Below are 20,680 nucleotides of genomic sequence, written 5' to 3' on the forward strand. Positions count from 1 at the left end.
ACTACTTAGCTAGTAAGTAGCTAAGTTGGGGTTAGAAACTAAGCAAATCTAGCTCAGAGAAAGAGGGAGCAAAAAAATCACAAAGGAAAACCTAAAGAATGTAAAGGGAGGAAAAAATAAAAGCCAAGAGCAGTTATAAATGAAATGGAAAATGAAGACTAATTAGGAGCAAAAAGGGAAACCACAAAAAACTTAAGATAAATATACCCCTACTAATATTAATGAAGAAAAATAGAAGAGATAAAATAAATAATATTCTAAAAACTTTGACAATGAATTTGAAAACTTAGATCAAATTTTCCTGGAAAATTAATTACAAAAATTAGCTCAAGAAGGTTTGAAAATTTTAGTAAACCAGTAACTATTAAATAAGTTGAATAGGTAATCAAAAGTCTCACCACATCCCAAAAGAGATGCTGCTTTAAATAATAAGAAAGTTTAGCTAGATTACTAAACTCAGAATCACTGTATAAAATTGATAATTAAATCAACAAAACCAAGAACTGCTTCTTTGAAAAGACTAGTGAAAATAAGACCCCTAGCACAGATCAAGACAGAAAGAGATGGCACAAATTAACAATATCAGGAATGAAAAAGAGAGCATCAATATAGAGCCTACAAATAACAATATTAGAAGATATTTAGTGAAGTAATATGAATTAGTGTTTGAAACACTAATTGAAAATGAAACATTTGAAAATTTAGAAGAAATGGACAATATCCTAGAAGAACACCTGTATACAAAACTAGCTCAAGAAGGTAAGGAAAATCTGAATAGTCCCATGTCTATTTAAAATATTGAATCTGTAATTTAAAACTTTCCCTTAATGAAATTTTCATGCCCATATGGTTTCACTGGTGAATTCTTACAAACATTTAAGGAAGAAATGCAACCAATCTAACATGAACTCTTTCAGAGAATTCAAAAGGTGGACACACTTCCCAACTCATTTTATGAAGCTAGCCATAAGTTGGATAGCAAAACTAAGGATGCTATGAAAAAAGAAAATTATACGACAGTCCCTCTTATTGACATAGATATAAAAAATCTTAAAAAAATGTTAGTAAATCAAGTCCAAAGATAGGTAAAAATTATATACATAATGCCCATGTTGGATTTATTCTCAAAATGCAAGGTTATTTAATATTTGAAAAGCAGTCTATGTAATTTACCACATTCACCAAATATGAGAAAAATCAAATAATCATCTCAATACATGCAAAGAAAGCATTCGAGGAAATTCAACATATATTCCTTAAAAACAACAAACTCTAAGCAAAGTAGGATTAGAAGGTAATTTTCTTAATCTGATAAAGAGTATCTGCCAAGATCCTATCACAAACATCATACTTAATGGTGAACTATCAAAAACTTTCCCCTGAAATCCAGAAGAAGACTAGGATAACCATTATTATCAATTTTATTTAGCTTTTCACTGTAGGTCCTAGTCAATAAAATAAAGTACAAGAAAAGAAAATAAACAGTGTAGAGATTAGAAAGGAAGAAATAAAACTGATATTAAGATGATTTTTTATATAGAAAATTCAAAAACAATTTACAAACTATTAAATAAATATATTTAGCAAAGTTATTAGATATAGGATTAATATAAAAATTAATTGCATTTATATATGTCAGCAGTAAACATATAAAATGAAATTTTTAAAAAGAAACTTTTTTTTAGCTTTTTGCAGGTGACTTTTTTAATTTGACGTATAGTTGATTTACAGTGTTGTGTTACTTTCAGGTATACAGCAAAGTGATTCAGCTATACATATATATGTCTTGCTAAGAATAGCCAAGACAATCTATAAGGAGAACAAAACTTATTGATGTCCACTACCAGATATCAAGACTTATTATAAAAACTGTTATTGATAAAGTAATTCAGACAGTGTGGTATTTGCACAAGAATGGACAAATGGACCAATGGAACAGAACAGAGAATACGGGAACTGACTACATATATATGATCACTTGATTTATGACAGAGTTGATACTGCAGTGCAATGGGGGGAAGGATAGTCTTTTCAATAAATAGTACTGGGTCAGTTGGATAGCCAAATGGAAAAATAATAACCTTGGCCCCCCTATCTCGCATAATACACAGAATTAAATTCAAGATAGATTGCAGATTTAAAATTTTAAGCTAATAAAATTCTGGAGGAAAACAGGAGAATATATTCATGATGTGGAGTAGGCAAAGATTTCTAAAACCAGGTAAGCCCCCAAAAAAGCTAACCATAAATGAAAAAGATGATAAATTGGGCTTTATTAAAATTAAGAATTTTGTTAATCAAAAGATTGGTCATAAGAGTGAGAAGATGTACATACCATGCAGTTTGGCACCTAATATGTTACCTACAAACGTTTTTATATATAAGGAGGCATGTACAAGAATATTTATTGTTTATTACATTGAAAATTGAAAACAAATACTCATCAGTATTATAGTATCAAGGTGTATGTACCAGACATACAGTGGAATCACATAGGAGTTAAAATAAATGAATAAAGCTACATTTATCAACATGGATAAATCTCAAAAGCATAATGTGGAGGGAATAAAGCAAGTTGCAGAACAGATATATTAAGATGCTTTGTTGGGAGTCCCCCAAGACTACTCTGAGGCTTGATGATTCAATAGAAGAGTTCACAGGACCCAGAGGAGTTATAATACTCACAGTTATAGTTTAGTACAGCAGAAGGACAGAGATTAAAATTGGTAAATGGAAAGGCTCATGGAGTGAGGGCCAGGGAAAAGCAGATGTAAGCTTCCAGGTGTCTCCTTCCAGTCTCCAGCAAAGAAGTGTGACAAAACACATGTGAAGTGTTGCCAACCAGGGAAGCTCATGTGATCCTTGGTGTCCAGGGTTTTTATTGGGGGTCATTCATGTAGTATCCTCATGTAGTCATGTAGTGCCCACGTGACTGAGGTCAGCTATTCAGACTCTAGACCTGCCTGCCTCCACCTAGCAAAAACAAATATTCACCATGAATCACTTCATTAGGATAAATTTGTCCAATCAAACTGGTAAGCATGGCCCAAGGGCTCAGAAGTTATCTCCCACAATCAAGCCAAGGACCAGTCCTGAAGACAAGCCATTCTTTGCAATGTACAATGACCTTATGAAGTAGATATAGGAAGCCTTTTAAAATCTCTGACTTTAAAGGTCTTCCATAATTATTCCCAATTCAAACTTCATCTTTCTGCTTTCTAATATAAATCCAGTCAAATTAATCTCTTTACTGTCTCCTGAATACTCCATCTTCATTCTTATTTGAATGCTCCTTTCCTTCTCTCTGTCATGGTCCAATATATTTGCCTCTTTTTTGTGAGGCAAACATGATAACCACTATACTATAGAAACCTGATTGCCTCTTTTTTGAAACCTTCCTTTCTAGCTCTAACCCACACTGATTTCTCCCTTGTATAATTTTTTGCAAATATGATGCCTAATAATTAGATAATTTAGCAGTCTGTCATATTGATCAGCATCATGCATTTTATTTATATAGCCATATTCATTCACTGTCTACTGTGAAGTTTGATATCCCCAACTTGACTGGCAATTTTATGTAGTTGGCTCTGTTTTTTGTCTCTTGTTGTCTATTGTACTGTATGAATTACTATTGTGGTCATCCATTCTTGTTAGTGATTTTCTTATTATCTCTGTAGGTCACTGTAATTGTAGTATGGAAATTTTATGACTGAATTCAGGCTAGTCAGAACACCAAACACCTTTAAAAAAAAGAGAAGAAACTTTGTAAATTGTTTGTTGGAATATTATAATAGGTACAGGTCAACCATTTCTTTGATTAATATACCATGTCTTATAATATTAGTTAAATTAACTATATTTTGCAATAACTTTTTTAGAGTAATTTTTTGGTCTTCTATATTTCATAATTCTCATAAAAAATGAAAATATTTTCTTGGAGGAAATAGTGTATCTTGAGAAACTCACTAGTAACTACCATATTAAAATGTTTATATATTTAAAACAGCAATTTCACATTGCATAAAGATGATTTAACTGCTCCAGGTATTTTGTCCATAATATTGCATATTAAAAAAAGAAAATATAGATTTCTGTAAATCTCCCTTTTTTCTTTTTACATTGACATCAGTTATTTTATCATAAGAGAAACAGATAATAATGACACCAAAATGTTTTGTTTTGTATTACTATCATTAGGAGACAGGGTCTTTCTCACAAATAGCTTACCTATTCTTCTCTTGTTACTCTTTTTCCTTCTTAACTCTTGTACATCCATTTCTTTTCTCTAACTCTGTTTTATCAACTTTTCCATTTATTTATTGTACATAGCCAACTCTATTCTAGAATAGATTTAAGATGACTTTATGCTCTTTTTTATTATCCCCATTTACTTCAGTCTCCTGTTGTAAACTGCCCCCCTGCCAAAAAAAAGCCTATGTGAGTATGATTTGTTCTTTAACTATTTTCCTGATTGACTATTTTTTTTATTGCAGTATAGCTGATTTACAATATTACATTATTTTCAGGTGTACAACATGGTTATTCAAAATTTTTATAGATTATGCTCCATTTAACATTATTATAAAATGTTGGCTCTATTCCCGCTGTTGGACCATATATCCTTATAGCTTATTTATTCTATATATAGTACTTTGTACTTCTTAATCCCCTACCCCTATCTTGCACCTCCCCCCTTTTCTCTCCCCACTGGTAACCACTAGTTTGTTTGTTTGGGTTTTTTTAATTAATTTATTTATTTTTGGCTGCGTTGGGTCTTCGTTGCTACTAGTTTGTTCTTTGTATCTGCAAGTCTGTTTCTGTTTTGTTATATTCATTAGTTTGTTTTATTTTTTAGATTCCACGTATAAGTGATAACATACAGTATGTATCTTTCTCTGTCTGACTTATTTCACTAAGCATAATACCCTCTCTGTCCATCCATGTTGTTGCAAATGGCAAAATTTTCATTCTTTTTCATGGTTAAGTAGTATTCCATTGTATATATATACCACATCTTCTTTATCCATTCATCTATTGATGGACACTTAAATTGCTTCCATATCTTGGCTATTGTAAATAATACTGCTATGAACATTAGGGGGTACATGTATCTTTTTGAATTAGTATTTGCATTTTCTTCAGATATATACCCAAGACTGAAATTGCTGGATTATATGGTAGTTTTTTGTTTTTCTTTTAGGCCACACTGTGCCAAATGTGGGATCTTAGTTCCCCAAGCAGGGATCAAACCTGTGCCCCCTGCATTGGGAGTGCAGAATCTTAACCACTGGACTGCCAGGGAAGTCCCTATTTTTAGGGGGGTTTTTTGTTTTGTTTTATTTTTTAAAGTTATTTTAGGCTGCCTTGGGTCTTTGTTGCTGCGCGCGGGCTTTCTTTAGTTGCGGTGCGCGAGGGGTACTCTTCGTTGCGGTGTGCAGGCTTCTCATTGCAGTGGCGTCTCTTGTTGCAGAGCACGGGCTCTAGGTGCACAGGCTTCAGTAGTTGTGGCACGTGGGCTCAGTAGTTGTGGCTCGTGGGCTCTAGAGCGCAGGCTCAGTAGTTGTGGCACACGGGCTTAGTTGCTCCATGGCATGTGGGATCTTCCAGGACCAGGGCTTGAACCCATGTGCCCTGCATTGGCAGGCAGATTCTTAACCACTGTGCCACCAGGGAAGCCCTATTTTTAGTTTTTAGGTTTTTTAATTAATTTATTTATTTTATTTTATTTATTTTTCGCTGTGTTGGGTCTTCGTTGGCTGCGCACAGGCTTTCTCTAGTTGTGGTGAGTGGGGGCTAGTCCTCATTGTGGTGCACAGGCTTCTCATTGTGGCTTCTCTTGTTACGGAGCACGGGCTCTAGGCGCGCAGGCTTCAGTAGTTGCAGCATGCTGGCTCAGTAGTCGTGGCTCGCGGGCTCTAGAGTGCAGGCTCAGTAGTTGTGGCACACGAGCTTAGTTGCTCCACGGCATGTGGGATCTTCCCGGACCAGGGCTCGAACCCGTGTCCCCTGCATTGGCATGTGGATTCTTAACCACTGTGCCATCAGGGAAGCCCTATTTTTAGTTTTTTAGGGAACTTCCATGCTGTTTTCCACAGTGGCTGCACCAATTTACATTCCCACCACCAGTGCACAACAATTCCCTTTTCTCCACACCCTTTCCAGCATTTATTATTTATAGACTTTTTGATGATAGCCATTCTGATCGGTGTGAGGTAATACCTCATTGTGGTTTTGATTTACATTTCTCTAATAATTAGCATTGTTGAGCATCTTTTCATGTGCCTGTTGGCCATCTGTATGTCTTCTTTGGAAAAATGTTTATTCAGCCCATTTTTTCATCAGGTTGTTTGTGTTTTTGATATCGAGTTGTATAAGCTGTGTATATATTTTGATATTTCCTGAATGACTCTTTACACAGCAATTAGAAATATATTGGCCTCATGATGTGGTGAGCCATCTGTAGAATTGACCAATACCTCCATAATTCTTTCTCTTTGTACTTAACTTTTCTTTCCAAGCAGAGGAAGTTTGTCTCATTGCAATGTGAATTTTAAAAATATAATTCCAAAAATTTTAAACCTATCATAGAAAGTGTTTATAATTTCTAAAAAAGTCTTAAATTCTTACATCATCAGTAAGTTAATGTTATTCATATTTTAGGGATTTACTAAAATTTACATAAAATTTACTTTTTTGCCACTTCAGTGTCAAAGTAGTTTAACTTGTGTTGTGAGTCACACCTTAGTTTGCCTAGCATTTTTATTTTCAATGTCCATTTGTTGAATATTGTTGAATAGCTTTCTACAGTAGGTGTTATGTCTGTTGCTCTTCTTGATTTCTAATTGCTATGAATGTGTATAATATAACAGCCTCATGTCGGTCAACTTTCTTAAGCTTCCTCTGTCATTGACTTTTAGAAATATGGTTCAGGAAATGAGAAAGAATAAATCAGAATTACTTGGGATGTTTTTCAAAACACATACCACTAGGGATTCTGATAGTTTACTCTCTTTGCCATCCCTCCCTGGTAATCCATGACTATAGTGAATCACTGTTAGTGAAGAAACTTAAAGTAGCCCTCCGGTATGTTAGTTTGTCTTATTTTCCAAAAGGAAACTAGCCTACACGGTACTCATTTATGCTGATAAGAAAAGTTATCAAAATTATTCGTGGAAAGTGATATTTCACAAAGCAGTAAATGACTACAGATTTCAAATATGTATTGTATCTAGTAATAAAATTATTTATTCTTCTCCTAAAGTGTTAAATTAGACAAATACTTCTATCAGAGAAGTTGTTGGTTATTAGGAAAACAATTCTGAAAATTGTGCCCTTTTCTTTAAGAAAACATTCAAACCTTAAGCAGCAAGTACTGGAATTAACACAAAAGAGAAATTCTTAAATAAAATTATTTTCTGTCTTCATTCTTATTTCCTTTTATCTTGGATAACCTTCAGAAAGTGTATCTTTTTTTAATAACCAGTATCCTGAAAATTGCCAGGTTTCACTTGTCTACTTTCTGGTCTACCTCCAGTATAGGTCCCTTCTTTTCTTCTCTCTTCACTCTTGAATTAATCCTCTACCTACTTCACAGGCCGATTCTTTGATGAGAATGAATCCCCTGTTGATCCGCAGCATGGCTCTAAACTGGCGGATTATAATGGGGATGATGGTAACGTAGGTGAGTATGAGGCAGACAAGCAGGCTGAGCTGGCTTACAATGAGGAAGAAGATGGTGATGGTGGAGAGGAAGACGTCCAAGGTGAGCGTGGGCCTGGCCTCCATGCTGTGACCGTGAAACCCACCTCTAAGTTTTTTGGTTGAATTTGTGTAGAATTTTCCCCACTTAATAGCAGTACAGTCTTAATACAGAGAGGTTCTGTGCAGTTTTTCAATTTTATTTTGAAAACAATTTTATGATAGTGGTATTTGTAGACCTTTAAATAAATCATTTTAATTTTTTTCATTTTTATTTATTATGTGATATGTATTAGTGTTTATAGTTACAATTTGAAATTCAGACTCTTCAGAAATTTTAGAATTAAATTGTTTAAAATGGCTCTAGACTTTACCTAAGGCAAATACTCCCAGAAAAAAATCTTTTCCAATTTCTCATCTGAAAGCATTTCATCATTCTAAGTACAGATATTAACCAGACAGCCACAAAGGGAATGGTCTTGTCCACACTGAAGATAAGATTATTTCACTAATGATTCAGCATAGGAAGGCTGTTTTTGAAATTTGTTCTGAGAGGCTTAAAATTTATACTAAACAATCAGTTTGTGAAGATTTGTCTGTTTTGTGTTTAATACACAGATTCAACATATTTTCCTTGTTAACTGTGTTCCTTCTGAACTTTTAACTTAGTGAAAGTTCAGAATCTACTTGTGTGCATGCACCCCTACCCACGCATGCATATCAGAGTATGTTGCTTTATTGCAAGTTCTTAGGCCTGTTTTCTGCCTGCTTATATCATTTAGTAGCATTTATGGAGCTTTTTCTCTTTTCTATAAAAATTGATTATGAACTTAATGTGTGAAGTATTCAATTTTATAATACGTTGCATGAAATATTTTTCAATGTAACCTGTCTTGATTTCTTCCTTAACTCTTTTTAAAGTAATTAAATTTTATTTAGGTTCCTGACAAGAATTGTTTCTGTAAAACTCAGAAGAAAATATAGTTGTCCTAGAATACTACATAGTTAATAGAAAAAGGAAAACTAGAGACTCTGACTTCCACCTAGGCATTATTTTGTTAGCACATTCTAGTTTTGGAAGAATGGTTATTGGATTAGAAAGAGATTAATAAATGCTAGGAGTTATATATGGATGTGTTAACGAGAAATTCTCAAACACTTTTTGGTATCAATGAAAAAATTGTACTCATCCGTTTTTCTACAATCTCATCCATTTTTCATAAATCTTACCATTTCTTTCTCATTGCTTTTGTAATTTGTTTGGATTATATTTATTTGCAATTATTTATAACTTAGTTTTAAGGCTTTTTCATGCATGCATATCGTATCACCAATTAGATTGTAAGCTCTTGGAGGGCAGGAATTTTCATTTATTTTGCCTTCTATTTTGTTTGTATCCTTTCCTGCCTTCATATTCAGCCCCCACCCCTGCAGTAGTCCTTAGCATACCTAGGGCCCTCGATAAATACTGTTAACTGATCATTTTATGCCTTTCTCATTGAGTTTTTATTCTTGTGACTAGGTTAATAACCCATTAACTTCTGGTCTTATAATCTTGCTTGGTTTACACTTTAAACATTCTCTGTTTTTCTTTCATAGAAGCTTCTATCATCTCATTGGATAATTTTGAGGTTTTTATTAGAACAATTAATTTCAGTGATATTGAAAATTATTTCTTATATTTTGGCTATCTTAATGTTGATGACTTTTATCACAAAATTCTCGTTTGATATTTTTATGATTTTTATCCATAATAGATACATTTATCTTCAGTGCCTTCTCTCTCTCTTTCCTATGCTCTTCTCCCTCTCCCACCCCTAGTTCTCATTGCCACTTTCTACTTTAGGTCCCCAGTACCCTCATGCAACCCCTCCTTTTCCTTTCACAAGAGAATAAATCCATTGATTCTAAGGAATATAAGGAAATGACCTAAGATGATATTCTCAATGATGTAGGGAGGGGATGGTTACATTTGGGGGTTTCCTCATTTGCAAGTGAATCTTACTTGAGCTGGAGGTTGCCATTTAACATTTTTTTATCCCATTTTGAGGTTCACTAGATGATAGCAGCAGAAGGATAGTGCAGCTACCAAGGGACTCCTTTATCATAGGGAACAGAAAGATGTAAGAACATCTGCTCCAGCAAATACAGAGAGAGAAGTTTGGGTGAACTGACTAAAAAGGAATACTGGAGACTTGGATATTTTTTTTTTTTTTTTGGAGACTTGGATATTTAATACTAAATAATTTTAAACATGTTTTCAGAGATTCTTTAGGTATAGTATTAACTGTCTAAAAAGTGGGGAGGGAGAATTATGGTTCTTCCCTAGTTTATCAACAATATGTATTCCAAATGTTTATTATTAAGTTAGAGTATTTAAAAGCATTTCTTCATAGCTTCAGTGTAAAAATACTGGTTGGGTTCCTAGGTCAGTTTGCACTTGCAGCCAAAGCAGGCAGTAGAGTGGAAAAAACCATTAGCCTTAGAATTAGGAGACCAGCTGTGTATTGCTTTTCTAGTCACTTATACTCTCTGGGCCACCATTTCTTCATCTGTAATGTAAGGGTGTTGAACTAGAATACATAGATGGTCCTTCTTAGTTCTAAAATTTTGTGGTCACATTTGTAGTGGATTCACTGTAACACAAGTATTAGGGACAAATGTGTTTCATATTTCAGCACGCCTAAAATAACATCTTCCCCCAAACCCTAGAAAGAAAAGTGGAAACTTTATGCTCCCATTGAAACTCTGCAGCCAGAGATTTCAAAAATTGAAGCATGCACTTCAGAAGCACTTTAATGTTTCTACCAGTAGGGGCTCTGCTCTGCTCTCCCTGGTATTAGAAGCAGTTGTGTTTTTTTGTTTTGTTTTTTCTCAAGCTGTTGGGTCCCTAGTATTAGGCATTCCAACTGCAGGACTGAGGTTCTAGCTTCAGCTAAAGACACTGACTTTGGTCTCCGAAATTCTGGATTATGAAATGGAGGCTTTGACAGTATCTCTGCCAATAGGGAGCTAAAGAATTCCAGCTTTATCTCTGATGCCTGTTTGTGCATATTGATCATTTGGGTCAGTACTGCCTGCAGAGTGTTTTCTGTAGAATTAAGTGAAGCCTGTTTTTCCTGTATTTACAATCCTGGTTTATTTTGATTTTTAATTCCTGGTTTCCTGAAGCATCCTAAAAGAAATATTATTTTATTTACATTGGTGTAAACATTTTTTCCCTGACTTCTGCTAGTGATCCAATGAAAAGGTTAACTAAAAGATTAACTCTGGAAACACTACACACCTGATAGATATATCTTTTAATTCATTCTTTATTATAAAAAGGATATGGATGTTTACAAATTCCCTTTACTCTTATCTTTAATCCCATAGAAGTTCCAAGTTTGTTTAATAGAATACGAAATGTACATTACTAAGTACACCTATGGAAGGAAGTTTAGCATAGTGCCTAAGTGCCTGGATTCTGGAGCCAGACTGCCTAGATTTTAATCCTAGCTCCACCACTTACTAGCTCTGTGACTTTGTGAATTACCTATACCTCTATGCCTTGAAATCCTCATCTGTAAAATAGGGATAAATATAGTTACCTAACTCAATAATTGTTATGTGGATTATATGATTTAAATATTTATTCAGCACTTAGAACAGGATCTTTCACACTGTAAGCACTGTGTTAAGTGTTGAATAAAATAATTTTTAAAAAAATAAAAGCAAGTATAGAGTTTTTTCCCTGGGTTGCCTGCTTTAGAGGACAGTTGCACTTTGGCCTGTGGATTAATTTGTACATTTTAATGGAGTCTCACTGCCTTATTTCCCCAAGGCATTCTTGCTTGGTAGAGCTTGCTTTATGGAGGTGGTCCTTTCTTGACTTAAGAGGGAATTTAGAAATTATTTGATAAATTATAAATATCTTTATATTTAATAGTCACTTTATGTTGATGAGTTATTTACAGATTTTGCTTCTTTGTAAAATGAAATAAAATATTAGTCCATATAATTATATTTAGTCACTGTTATTGTATATCAGATTTGGTTAGGTAATTTTGTCATAGATAAATGCAAAGAGGTTGTTGGTAGAAACTTGAATTCTGTTTAGAATAGCTACACTGAAAGTGGACTCTAGTTAATGTAAATGATAGCTCAATGTAAGAAAAAGGCAATCAGAAGTCCTATGAAATTATGAAAAAGCAATGTGAAGGCACCATATTAAAACTTTGCTAAAGAGCATAAATTAATAAAACCAACAAACTCCTCCTTATATTTATAGAGGACTTTGGAAGTAACGACTGCCTTCCTATGCATTAATTTACTTTGAAGTTGGAAAAATAGTTGTTACCCTAGTCTACCGAGAAGGTAATTAGAAGTCTAAAGAGATTCAGGAACTAGATCATGTTTGTTAAGTGCCTGAGCCAGGACTAGGGTTCTGTTTTTCTGTTCCTAGACCTTTGCTGTTATCTTGTTTTCTCTTTACAATTATTTATTTAAAAATCTCAAAAAGTAACATCATTTTTTCCTTTGAATAACTTTCCTGTTAAATTTCTAGAAATTCTCCTTTATATAGTAGCTTTTCCCACTGCTCCATGGTGATTGTCTTCATTTAATTACTAAAGTCCTAAAAGATGTGTTTATAACCATGGTGAGGTCCCATAACATGGGTCCTAAGGAGAGCTTTCTGGAGAGGTGCCAGTGGTTATTTTCCTTTTTAAAACCAAGATAATTTTTTAAAGTATGAAGAGTTCTTTGATAAGAGAATGATTAGTATATTTTCGAAATACAAATGTGATTATGGATGTAATTTCAGCCTTTGCACCTAACAGATTTGGGGTTATCATTGCTATTGAATTACAGTGTTAAAAATATGAGATCAATTTGCTAGAATATGAAGAATGATTGCATGCAATTCTAAAAGAGAATTTCTATAAATTTAACAGGAAAGTTATTGAAAGGTGAGAGAAAGTTGGTTTGTTTGGCATTTCTAATAACTAAATGTAAAGAAGAAATAAGAACACGTCATTATGGAAAGTTAATACATAGTACATACACTACATGGTACATACAAATACACGTACAGAGTACATACACCACATGGCATCTTTCTTGAACAAAATGTTACCATAGAATATACTAGAGAAGCTGAGAGTGGAAAACCTATCAAACCTAAAAGAATAGATTGGAGATAGCTATAGTATACATATGAATTTGGAATCCAACCCCTCTTTAAAATATATACCCAGACAGTTATGATAGTAATACTTCAATCTATCAAAAACTAACCTATTGGGTAATTGTAACTGTGAACCAGAAAGTAACAAAAGTTATTTTTAAGGCTGTGGAGGAGCCAAAAGATGTCATTAAAAACCATGTACTAAAAAGGGAGACTCTTAAGCTCTAATTAAAATACTAATTTTAATACTCTGAGCAGTCTTATTTCAAAACTTGAAGATAGAAATAACTATAAAATTAGAAAGGAAGAGAAGAATTGTTGTTGGTAGTTAAGCTGAGAGTAGTGAAGTGACAGGTGATAGCCAAGAAGGACCCAGAAAAACCTGTCAATAGCCAAATAAGTCGAACTCTGAAGCACTATATGGAGTCGTTTAGCATAGCTACTCAAAGTGACTTTGAGGATGTTAGTGTCTAATAATATTGTGTGATAGTTTTTTTCTTTTCGGTAAAGAAAAGGTTCTTTTTTAACATACTCCATTTAGGAAGTTGCTGGTAAGCTATTTGCAGAATAGCAAAGAAATTCACTAAAACGCTAAATTTGGGGATCATGAGTAACTTTTATTTTTCTTTTATTTTCTAATTTTTACTTGATGACTATGGATTAATTTTACTATTAGAAAAATGTTTGGTTTTTAAAGGCATGAAAATGTATAAAGAACGATTTCTACCAAAGCTTTAATTTAAAGGACTTTCATCTATATAGAAATAATATATTTACATAAAAGGATCAATTCCTCAGTGCTTGTGGAATTCTAAAGCTTTGCTAACTATCTAGCCCTACTTGTTTCTTTCACCCTCTTTTCTTTTCTTTTCCCTTCTTCCTTTCTTTCTTCTTTCCTTTCTCTCTCTCCCCCCCACTTTTCTTCTTTTCTTCCTTCCCTTTCTTTTTTCTCTATCATCAAAAGATTTGTTAAAATTAAGTGATTTTCCAAAACAGTTACAGACTTTTCACTCGTTTGCCAAGGAACTAAGAAACAGAACACCATTTACAGAAGGTGTAAGATAACGAGTAGAGAACTACATTAAGGCTGAAGGAAAAAAAAAAGAGAGAGAGATTATTTGATTGGATTTCTGTAAGTGATTTAAAAATAATATTCTTGATACCTGATTATTTTCCTTACAGATGATGAAGAACAAGAACTTCAAATGGATCCTGCAGACTATGGAAAGCAACGTTTCAATGATGCCCTTTAAGCCGTAAAGGAAAACTTCAGAAAACCTAAAGTGCTGTAAAATGGAATCATTTCTACTTTGTCGATTTTGACTTTTGTTGTAAAGATCAGTTGTATCAGTTGTAAAGATACATTGAGATAGATTTAAGGAAAATTTTAAATGAAAGAATGTACCCATGTACATATGTGAACTTTTCATATTGTATTATTAAAGCAGAGACTTTGGGGTTATGTTACAGTTGAGCCAAAAGCAAAGTAAGCAAAACTGTAATCTTTGCATTTAAAGCAAACTAATGTATATTTTACATTTTATTGAGCCTAATTCTTTCCACAAATAGACAAACAGGAAAAATGATTGTACAGTTTATATGTTGCACATAGCATAACCACAATGAGAACAATTATTCAACTGGAAAACGTTTTATACACTAATATATGCTTGTTAGCCCAACAGGTGTTCTGTTCTATCCACCCCTCATCTCATGCTGTTCAAGGAATCATACCTAGAATAGTTGCATGAAAGAGAGGGGAACCTGGAAGCCAAACACTGGGCAGCAATGTGCAAAATCACTTCCCTACTCTTTTTATTTCACATGAGTAATGATGTGTTTTGGCAGATAAGCTTTCAGCTGAGGCCTGATGGAAGCTGAGATAACCTGCAAAGGCATAACAGTGTTTATGAGTTATACCTTACTTAGTTCATGAAATTGTGAAATGCATGATTGATGATGTATTTTCAATTTTTATTTTTTCAGGTAATACCAGTACTGTTTAACCATTACTGGCTAAAATTTTTATATTTTCAGAGTTAAAGTTGGTGAAGATATTAATGATTTAAATGCCAGATTCTGAAAGAGGCTAAATCAACCTTGAAATGAATTTGCAATCAGTATTTCAAAGCGTCTCTGGTAGTTTTAGTGATCTTATTTGACTAGACTTTTTCAGAAGTATTAAATAAGCAATTTTAACAGATTTGTATTAATGCACAGATAAGTAGAAGTACAGTGAGATCTACAGCCATTTTATTAAAATAGCTTAAAAGTTTGTAATAAAGATGAAGAACCTTTGTATTTACTTAATATGTTAGTTAAGAACCCATAAACCTCATATTTGCTAGACTTACAAAATTATTTTAAATGCATTTGTCTTTTTTGACACTCTTCAGTAGAACGTGTAAGCTAGCTAATCCTTGTTTTCTGATTGAAAGAACTTTTAAATCTTATCCCCCTCCCCCCAAATAAAAGGTTTTGATCATGAGAAATTTAAGCTTGTTAACTCTGTGTTTCAGAAGGGCTACTGTTAATTGCACATGAACATGAGATGCTTTTTTTCCCCCCTGTACTCAGGTTCTAGTCAAAATTCAAACTTACAGAGATTAAAACAAAAGAGAAGAAGGTTGTTCACTTATTGGAGGTGCAAAAATTCTTAGACTTCAGTTTAAAATTATTTAGCAACCCAGAAAAGATGTAGTGATTTACTAAAATTGTTTTTTCTGCCACATCAGAGTTAGTAATTCATGGTTTTGCTGTGAGTAGAGTCAGGCCTATAATGAATAGGTATGATCGTTCACAGAATTTTTTTAAGTGGAGTTAAAGGGAATTGATGTACACCTTTTGGAAGTTAGGGTGGGAAGATGAATCTAAAACAAATTCCTAGTAATACTTTATATTTAATACTGTAAAATCTTTACAAATGAAAACCATGAAATTTCCTGCCTTAGTTCCTTTGTCATAAAAACAATCACTTGGTTATATGGTAGCTAGTACTTACACAGCAAAATTTCTTCAATTAGCAGTCTAGACATTTTATAAACTGAGAAATCTTGGATCAATTGATAATATTTTTGACTGTATTAACATTTTAGCGCTATAAAATACTATGTGAATCTCTTAAAGTTCTGACATTCTACAGTCTGTATTAGACATGCTGGTTTTATAACGTTTTACTTCTGCCTTAAGATTTACGTTTTTTAAATGTATTTTTGCCCTGAATTAAGTGTTAATTTGATGGAAACTCTGCTTTTAAAACCATCACTTACTGGGTTCTAATAAATTAAAAATTAAACTTGTTTTACTATTTTGCTGATTCTGATACATATACACACATCACACTCATGTGATGCAAATAGTTAGATTTTAACACTAAAATTTGAGTAAATTTAGAATTCATTTTAAGCTAAGCTAAACTAGAATGGCAGAAATTTTTACACTAGCACTGTTTACTGTAATGCTAGTTTATTCAACCAATTTTTAGTGCTTCCTATGTGCCCAGCGTTGTTCTAGGTAGTAAGAATACTGTAGTTAATAAGGTAGACGAGGTTTCTGTTCTCATGGAGCTTACATTCAAGTGGGAGCAGTCAGACAATATACAGGTAAATACATGAATCAGATAATTTTAAATAGTGATAAGTGCTATTATAAATAAAGTTCCAAGGTTCCAAGGTCTATAAAGTTCCAAATAATCAGGTTTTCACATAATTGAAACATTGCAGTTGTGAGGCTAGGGTATCATGAGCAAGGAGAAGAGAAATGAGGCTAAAGAGGTATGGAAGGGGTAAGATTAGGGAGAACCTCATAAGTTTAGGTTGTTACTGACCCATAAAGAGAATATGCAGAATATAAAATATACATGGGAAGATGGTTCCAGGGAAAATGTAAGTATGACTTCAAAGTCATTTCTCAAACATATCCCTTTGTTTAAAAAAATAAGATTGTGTGACTTTTTGACTTCTCATTTGTATCATCCTGTAACAACAAAATTTGCTAGAATATGAGGGCAGAGAATGTTAAAAAAAAAAAAAAAAAACATGAGGGAGGTAGTCACTTCCCATAATGGCTGACCTTGGAAACTTACGTTCTTTCACATGTCTTACCGTATGGTTTTAATAAGACAAACAGTGTGACACGAATACATTTCCAAAGTTTAGGTTACTGAGTCTTAACATCACATGTGGGCCATCAACATTCAGTTCTAATTGGACTACATCTAGTTCCTTTTAAAAGATTCTCCTCGCTAAGGGTTCCAAATGAAAATTAAACCAACTATCCCAAAAAAAAGGGGGGGAATTTAATGGTCCATGTAAGCAAACTGCATATAGGGCAGGTGTCTCCTGGACTTAAGGACAATTGAAACAAGGACTTGAATGCTGCCAACTTGTTTCACCAACTCCCATTTCTGCTTCCCTCTACTTGTTCTTCATTCTCTCAGACCAGCTCCCCTGCTCAAAGCTCTAACCAAGATTTCTAGCAGGTCATGTTTTCCTAGTTTTACCACCTGAGGGGGGCTGCTCCTCTTTCCTTAGTTCCACTTCAGAAAATCTGAGGGAAGGGAGACTTCTGCTTCTGGCTATGATTTAGTAACTTACCTAGCCCTCCTGGATTAGGAGCAACTATAAAACTGGACAAGATATATTAAGCAACTGTTTTCAGGTAGCACAAAACTGAAATTTCTGAGATAAGGGAAACTTAAGCAGTTGATCCCCACAATCACCCTGCTTCCTCTGGTGTAAAGAGGCTGGAGTGCTAAGCCAGGAAGATAGAGATCACAGTGGGGAGCAGCTGAAATATTGGAAATTACGGGATGGGGCATCAAGAGAAGGAAGCAATTCAGAGAGGTGGCCCCAGAAATCCATATAGGGGCCCCCATAAGTCCATGGCTGAGGACAGGCTGTATATAACCATAGCAAAACCACCTGATGCGTACCGAATAGCAGTTGCGACAAACTTGAGAATGGAACAGATACCAGAGGTCAAGCAGTGTTGGCATAAAAACAGTGCTAAGGGACATTGGGTGTCTGGGCCTGCCAAGATGGAAATCTCCTTAACAACTGTAGCATCCAGTTGAAACACTAGAAAGGTTGCACCTTAGGAGTAAAGACCATGCCCTAGAGTAAGACCTACTGTAGACTGCCCTAACATGCTCCGACACCATTGACATGAGAGACAGAGTATGGAGATTTGAGTCCTGCCAAGTTAGAACTTACGAAACTCCTTGGGCTTTCCACAGATATGAACTAACAAAGCATAAAACCAAGCCTACACAAAAACAAAAACAAACAAACAAAAAAACCAAGCCTACACTAGTTTAAGGTCACCACTCAGTAACTGAAGTACCTGCTAAAACAAGAATCATCACTTTTCAGAAGAAGATAACACAATTCAGAATTTCTATAAGATATACACAATATCTGGTATTCAATGGAAAACTACTAGAAGTACAAAGACACAAGAAATTGTGATCCATATTTAGAAAAATTGAGATGGCCTTGGTATTAAAACTATGTTCAAAGATTAAATTAAAATATGAGTGGGGCTTCCCTGGTGGCGCAGTGGTTGAGAATCTGCCTGCCAATGCAGGGGACACAGGTTCGAGCCCTGGTCTGGGAAGATCCCACATGCCACGGAGCAACTGGGCCCATGAGCCACAACTACTGAGCCCACGCGTCTGGAGCCTGTGCTCCGCAACAAGAGAGGCCGCAACAGTGAGAGGCCCGCGCACCGCAATGAAGAGTGGCCCCCGCTCGCCGCAACTAGAGAAAGCCCTCGCACAGAAACGAAGACCCAACACAGCCAAAAATAAATAAATAAATAAATTTAAAAAAAAAAAACAAAAACAAAAACAAAAAACTGGGCTCTTGTTCCTCCAAAAAAATAAATAAATAAATAAAAAATAAATAAATAAAATATGAGTGAACAGATAATCTCAGCACAGAAACAAAAGTTACAAAAAATGTAATGGGAATTCTATTGTGTGTGTGTTTATCTTTTTTTTTTTTTTTGGCCGCTTGGCTTACAGGAGTTCCCCGACCTTAATGGGAATTCTAGAACTGCAAAGTACCATAACTGAAATGAAAAATTCATTGGATGGGTTTAATAGCAGATTGGAGATGGCAATAGAATGAACTTAAAGAAATACAAATGTAGTTGTTCTGTAAGTGTTTGGAAATGGAGGGCTGAAATGCTGAGAGACCCCGAAATGTGGATTTGGGATTCACTCTTCAAATATTAAGTACTCAAGATGCTGTCCACTCCATTCCCTAACACATAAGCCTAAAGAGTCCATCATGAAAGAACATGGATCATGTTTTCAATTATTTATTAAGTAGAGAACTGTTCTGAGTACTTGGGGATACAGCACTGACAAAGTCACTGCCTTCATGGAGCTTATATGCCAGAGGGAGAGATAGATAATTATTTTCTATACTCATAGTGATACATGCTATGAGAAAAATAGATCTGAATAAATAGTGATGGAAGAGTGCTATTTTAGATAGGATAATCAGGGAGGGCCTTTCTGAAGAGGTGGTGTGAGAACAAGTCATTTGAATAACCTGTGCAAAACTACTTAATAGAAATAATGCAAGTCACCTATGTAATTTAAAATTTTCTAGTAGCCACCTTTAAAAAGCAGGTGAAATTCTGATATTTAACCAAAAATATTACCATTTCAACATGTAATCAATAGAAAATACTACTGAGATATTTTACATTCTTTCTTTTGTACTAAATCTGAAATCTAGTGTATATTTTTTACATACTCAGGTTCCAAGCATACTTAAAATAGACTTTACTTTTTAGGGCAGTTTTAGCTTGACAGCAAAATGGAATAGAAAGCCAAGTCACCACATACCCTATTCCTGCGCGCGCGCACACACACACACACGCACACACGCACACACAGCTTTCCCCACCAAACATCCTGCACCAGTGTAAAATTGTTACAATTCATAAACCAACACTGACACATCATTATCAGCCAAAGTCCTTAGTTTATGTTAGGATAAACACTTGAACATTCTATGGATTTGGACAAATGTATAATGACATGTATCCATCATTATAGTATCATAATCGTTTCACTGCCCTAAAAATCCCTTATGTTCCACTTATTCCTCCTCCCTTACCCCTAAACCCCTGGAAACCACTTATCTTTTTACTGTCTCCAAAGTTTTGAGTTTTCCATAAAGTCATATAATTGGAGTCATACAGTATATATAATTAGAGTCATACAGTATATAGCCTTTTCAGATTGGCTTCTTTCACTTAGTAATATGCATTTAAGATTCGTCCATGTCCTTTCATGGCTTGATAGCTCATTTCTTTTTAGCTGAATAATATTCCATAGTATGGATGTACCACCGTTTTTTTACCCAGTCACCTACTGAAGGACATCTTGGTTGCTCCAAGTTTTGGCGATTATGAATAAAGCTACTATAAACATTTGTGTGCAGGTTTTGTGTGGACCTAAGTTTTCAGCTCCTTGTAGAAAAAAACACATAAAATTTACTGTTGCACATTTACATTTAAAATGTACAATTCAGTGGCATTAAGTAAATTCACAGTGTTGTGCAGCCATCACCACTATCTAGTTCCAGAACTTGTTCATCACCCTAAATGTAAACACTGTTAAGCAGTCACTCAAGTATTAATTTTGAAATTTAATTAAAATTAAGTAAAATTAAAAATTAACTTCCTCCGCCACCCTAGCCACATTTCAAGTGCTCAGTAGCCACATGTGGTTAGTGGCTATTGAATAGCACAGGTCTGGGGGAAGAGAATTAGAGGCAGAGGAAACAACAGATA

At 34.4% G+C, this 20,680-nt stretch overlaps 1 protein-coding gene and 1 long non-coding RNA gene across 3 annotated transcripts in view; one reads left to right on the top strand and one right to left on the bottom strand.

Annotated features, from left to right (window-relative positions):
• The window catches only part of GOLM2 (golgi membrane protein 2), a 102,075-nt gene extending 85,908 nt beyond the window's left edge, over positions 1–16,167 (top strand). Inside the window, exons 9-10 of one of the 2 annotated variants that reach the window (XM_082450141.1) lie at positions 7,598–7,765; positions 14,051–16,167. In XM_082450141.1, coding sequence (XP_082306267.1) covers positions 7,598–7,765; positions 14,051–14,121 — 239 coding nt within the window. In that variant the 3' untranslated portion in view covers positions 14,122–16,167. The remainder of the gene's footprint in view (positions 1–7,597; positions 7,766–14,050) is intronic. The other variant, XM_082450142.1, reaches the window with a different exon arrangement.
• An 84-nt stretch (positions 16,168–16,251) lies between these two features.
• On the bottom strand, positions 16,252–19,629 carry LOC309655217. Its single transcript, XR_014260659.1, has 3 exons — positions 18,793–19,629; positions 18,173–18,410; positions 16,252–18,133 (listed from the first exon to the last, which is right to left on the bottom strand). It is a non-coding gene; the product is annotated as an uncharacterized lncRNA (long non-coding RNA).
• Between the last annotated feature and the right edge of the window lie 1,051 nt (positions 19,630–20,680).

Source organism: Balaenoptera physalus (genome assembly GCF_965194825.1).
Source record: "Balaenoptera physalus genome assembly, chromosome: 2".
NCBI classification, from domain to species: Eukaryota; Metazoa; Chordata; class Mammalia; order Artiodactyla; family Balaenopteridae; genus Balaenoptera; species Balaenoptera physalus.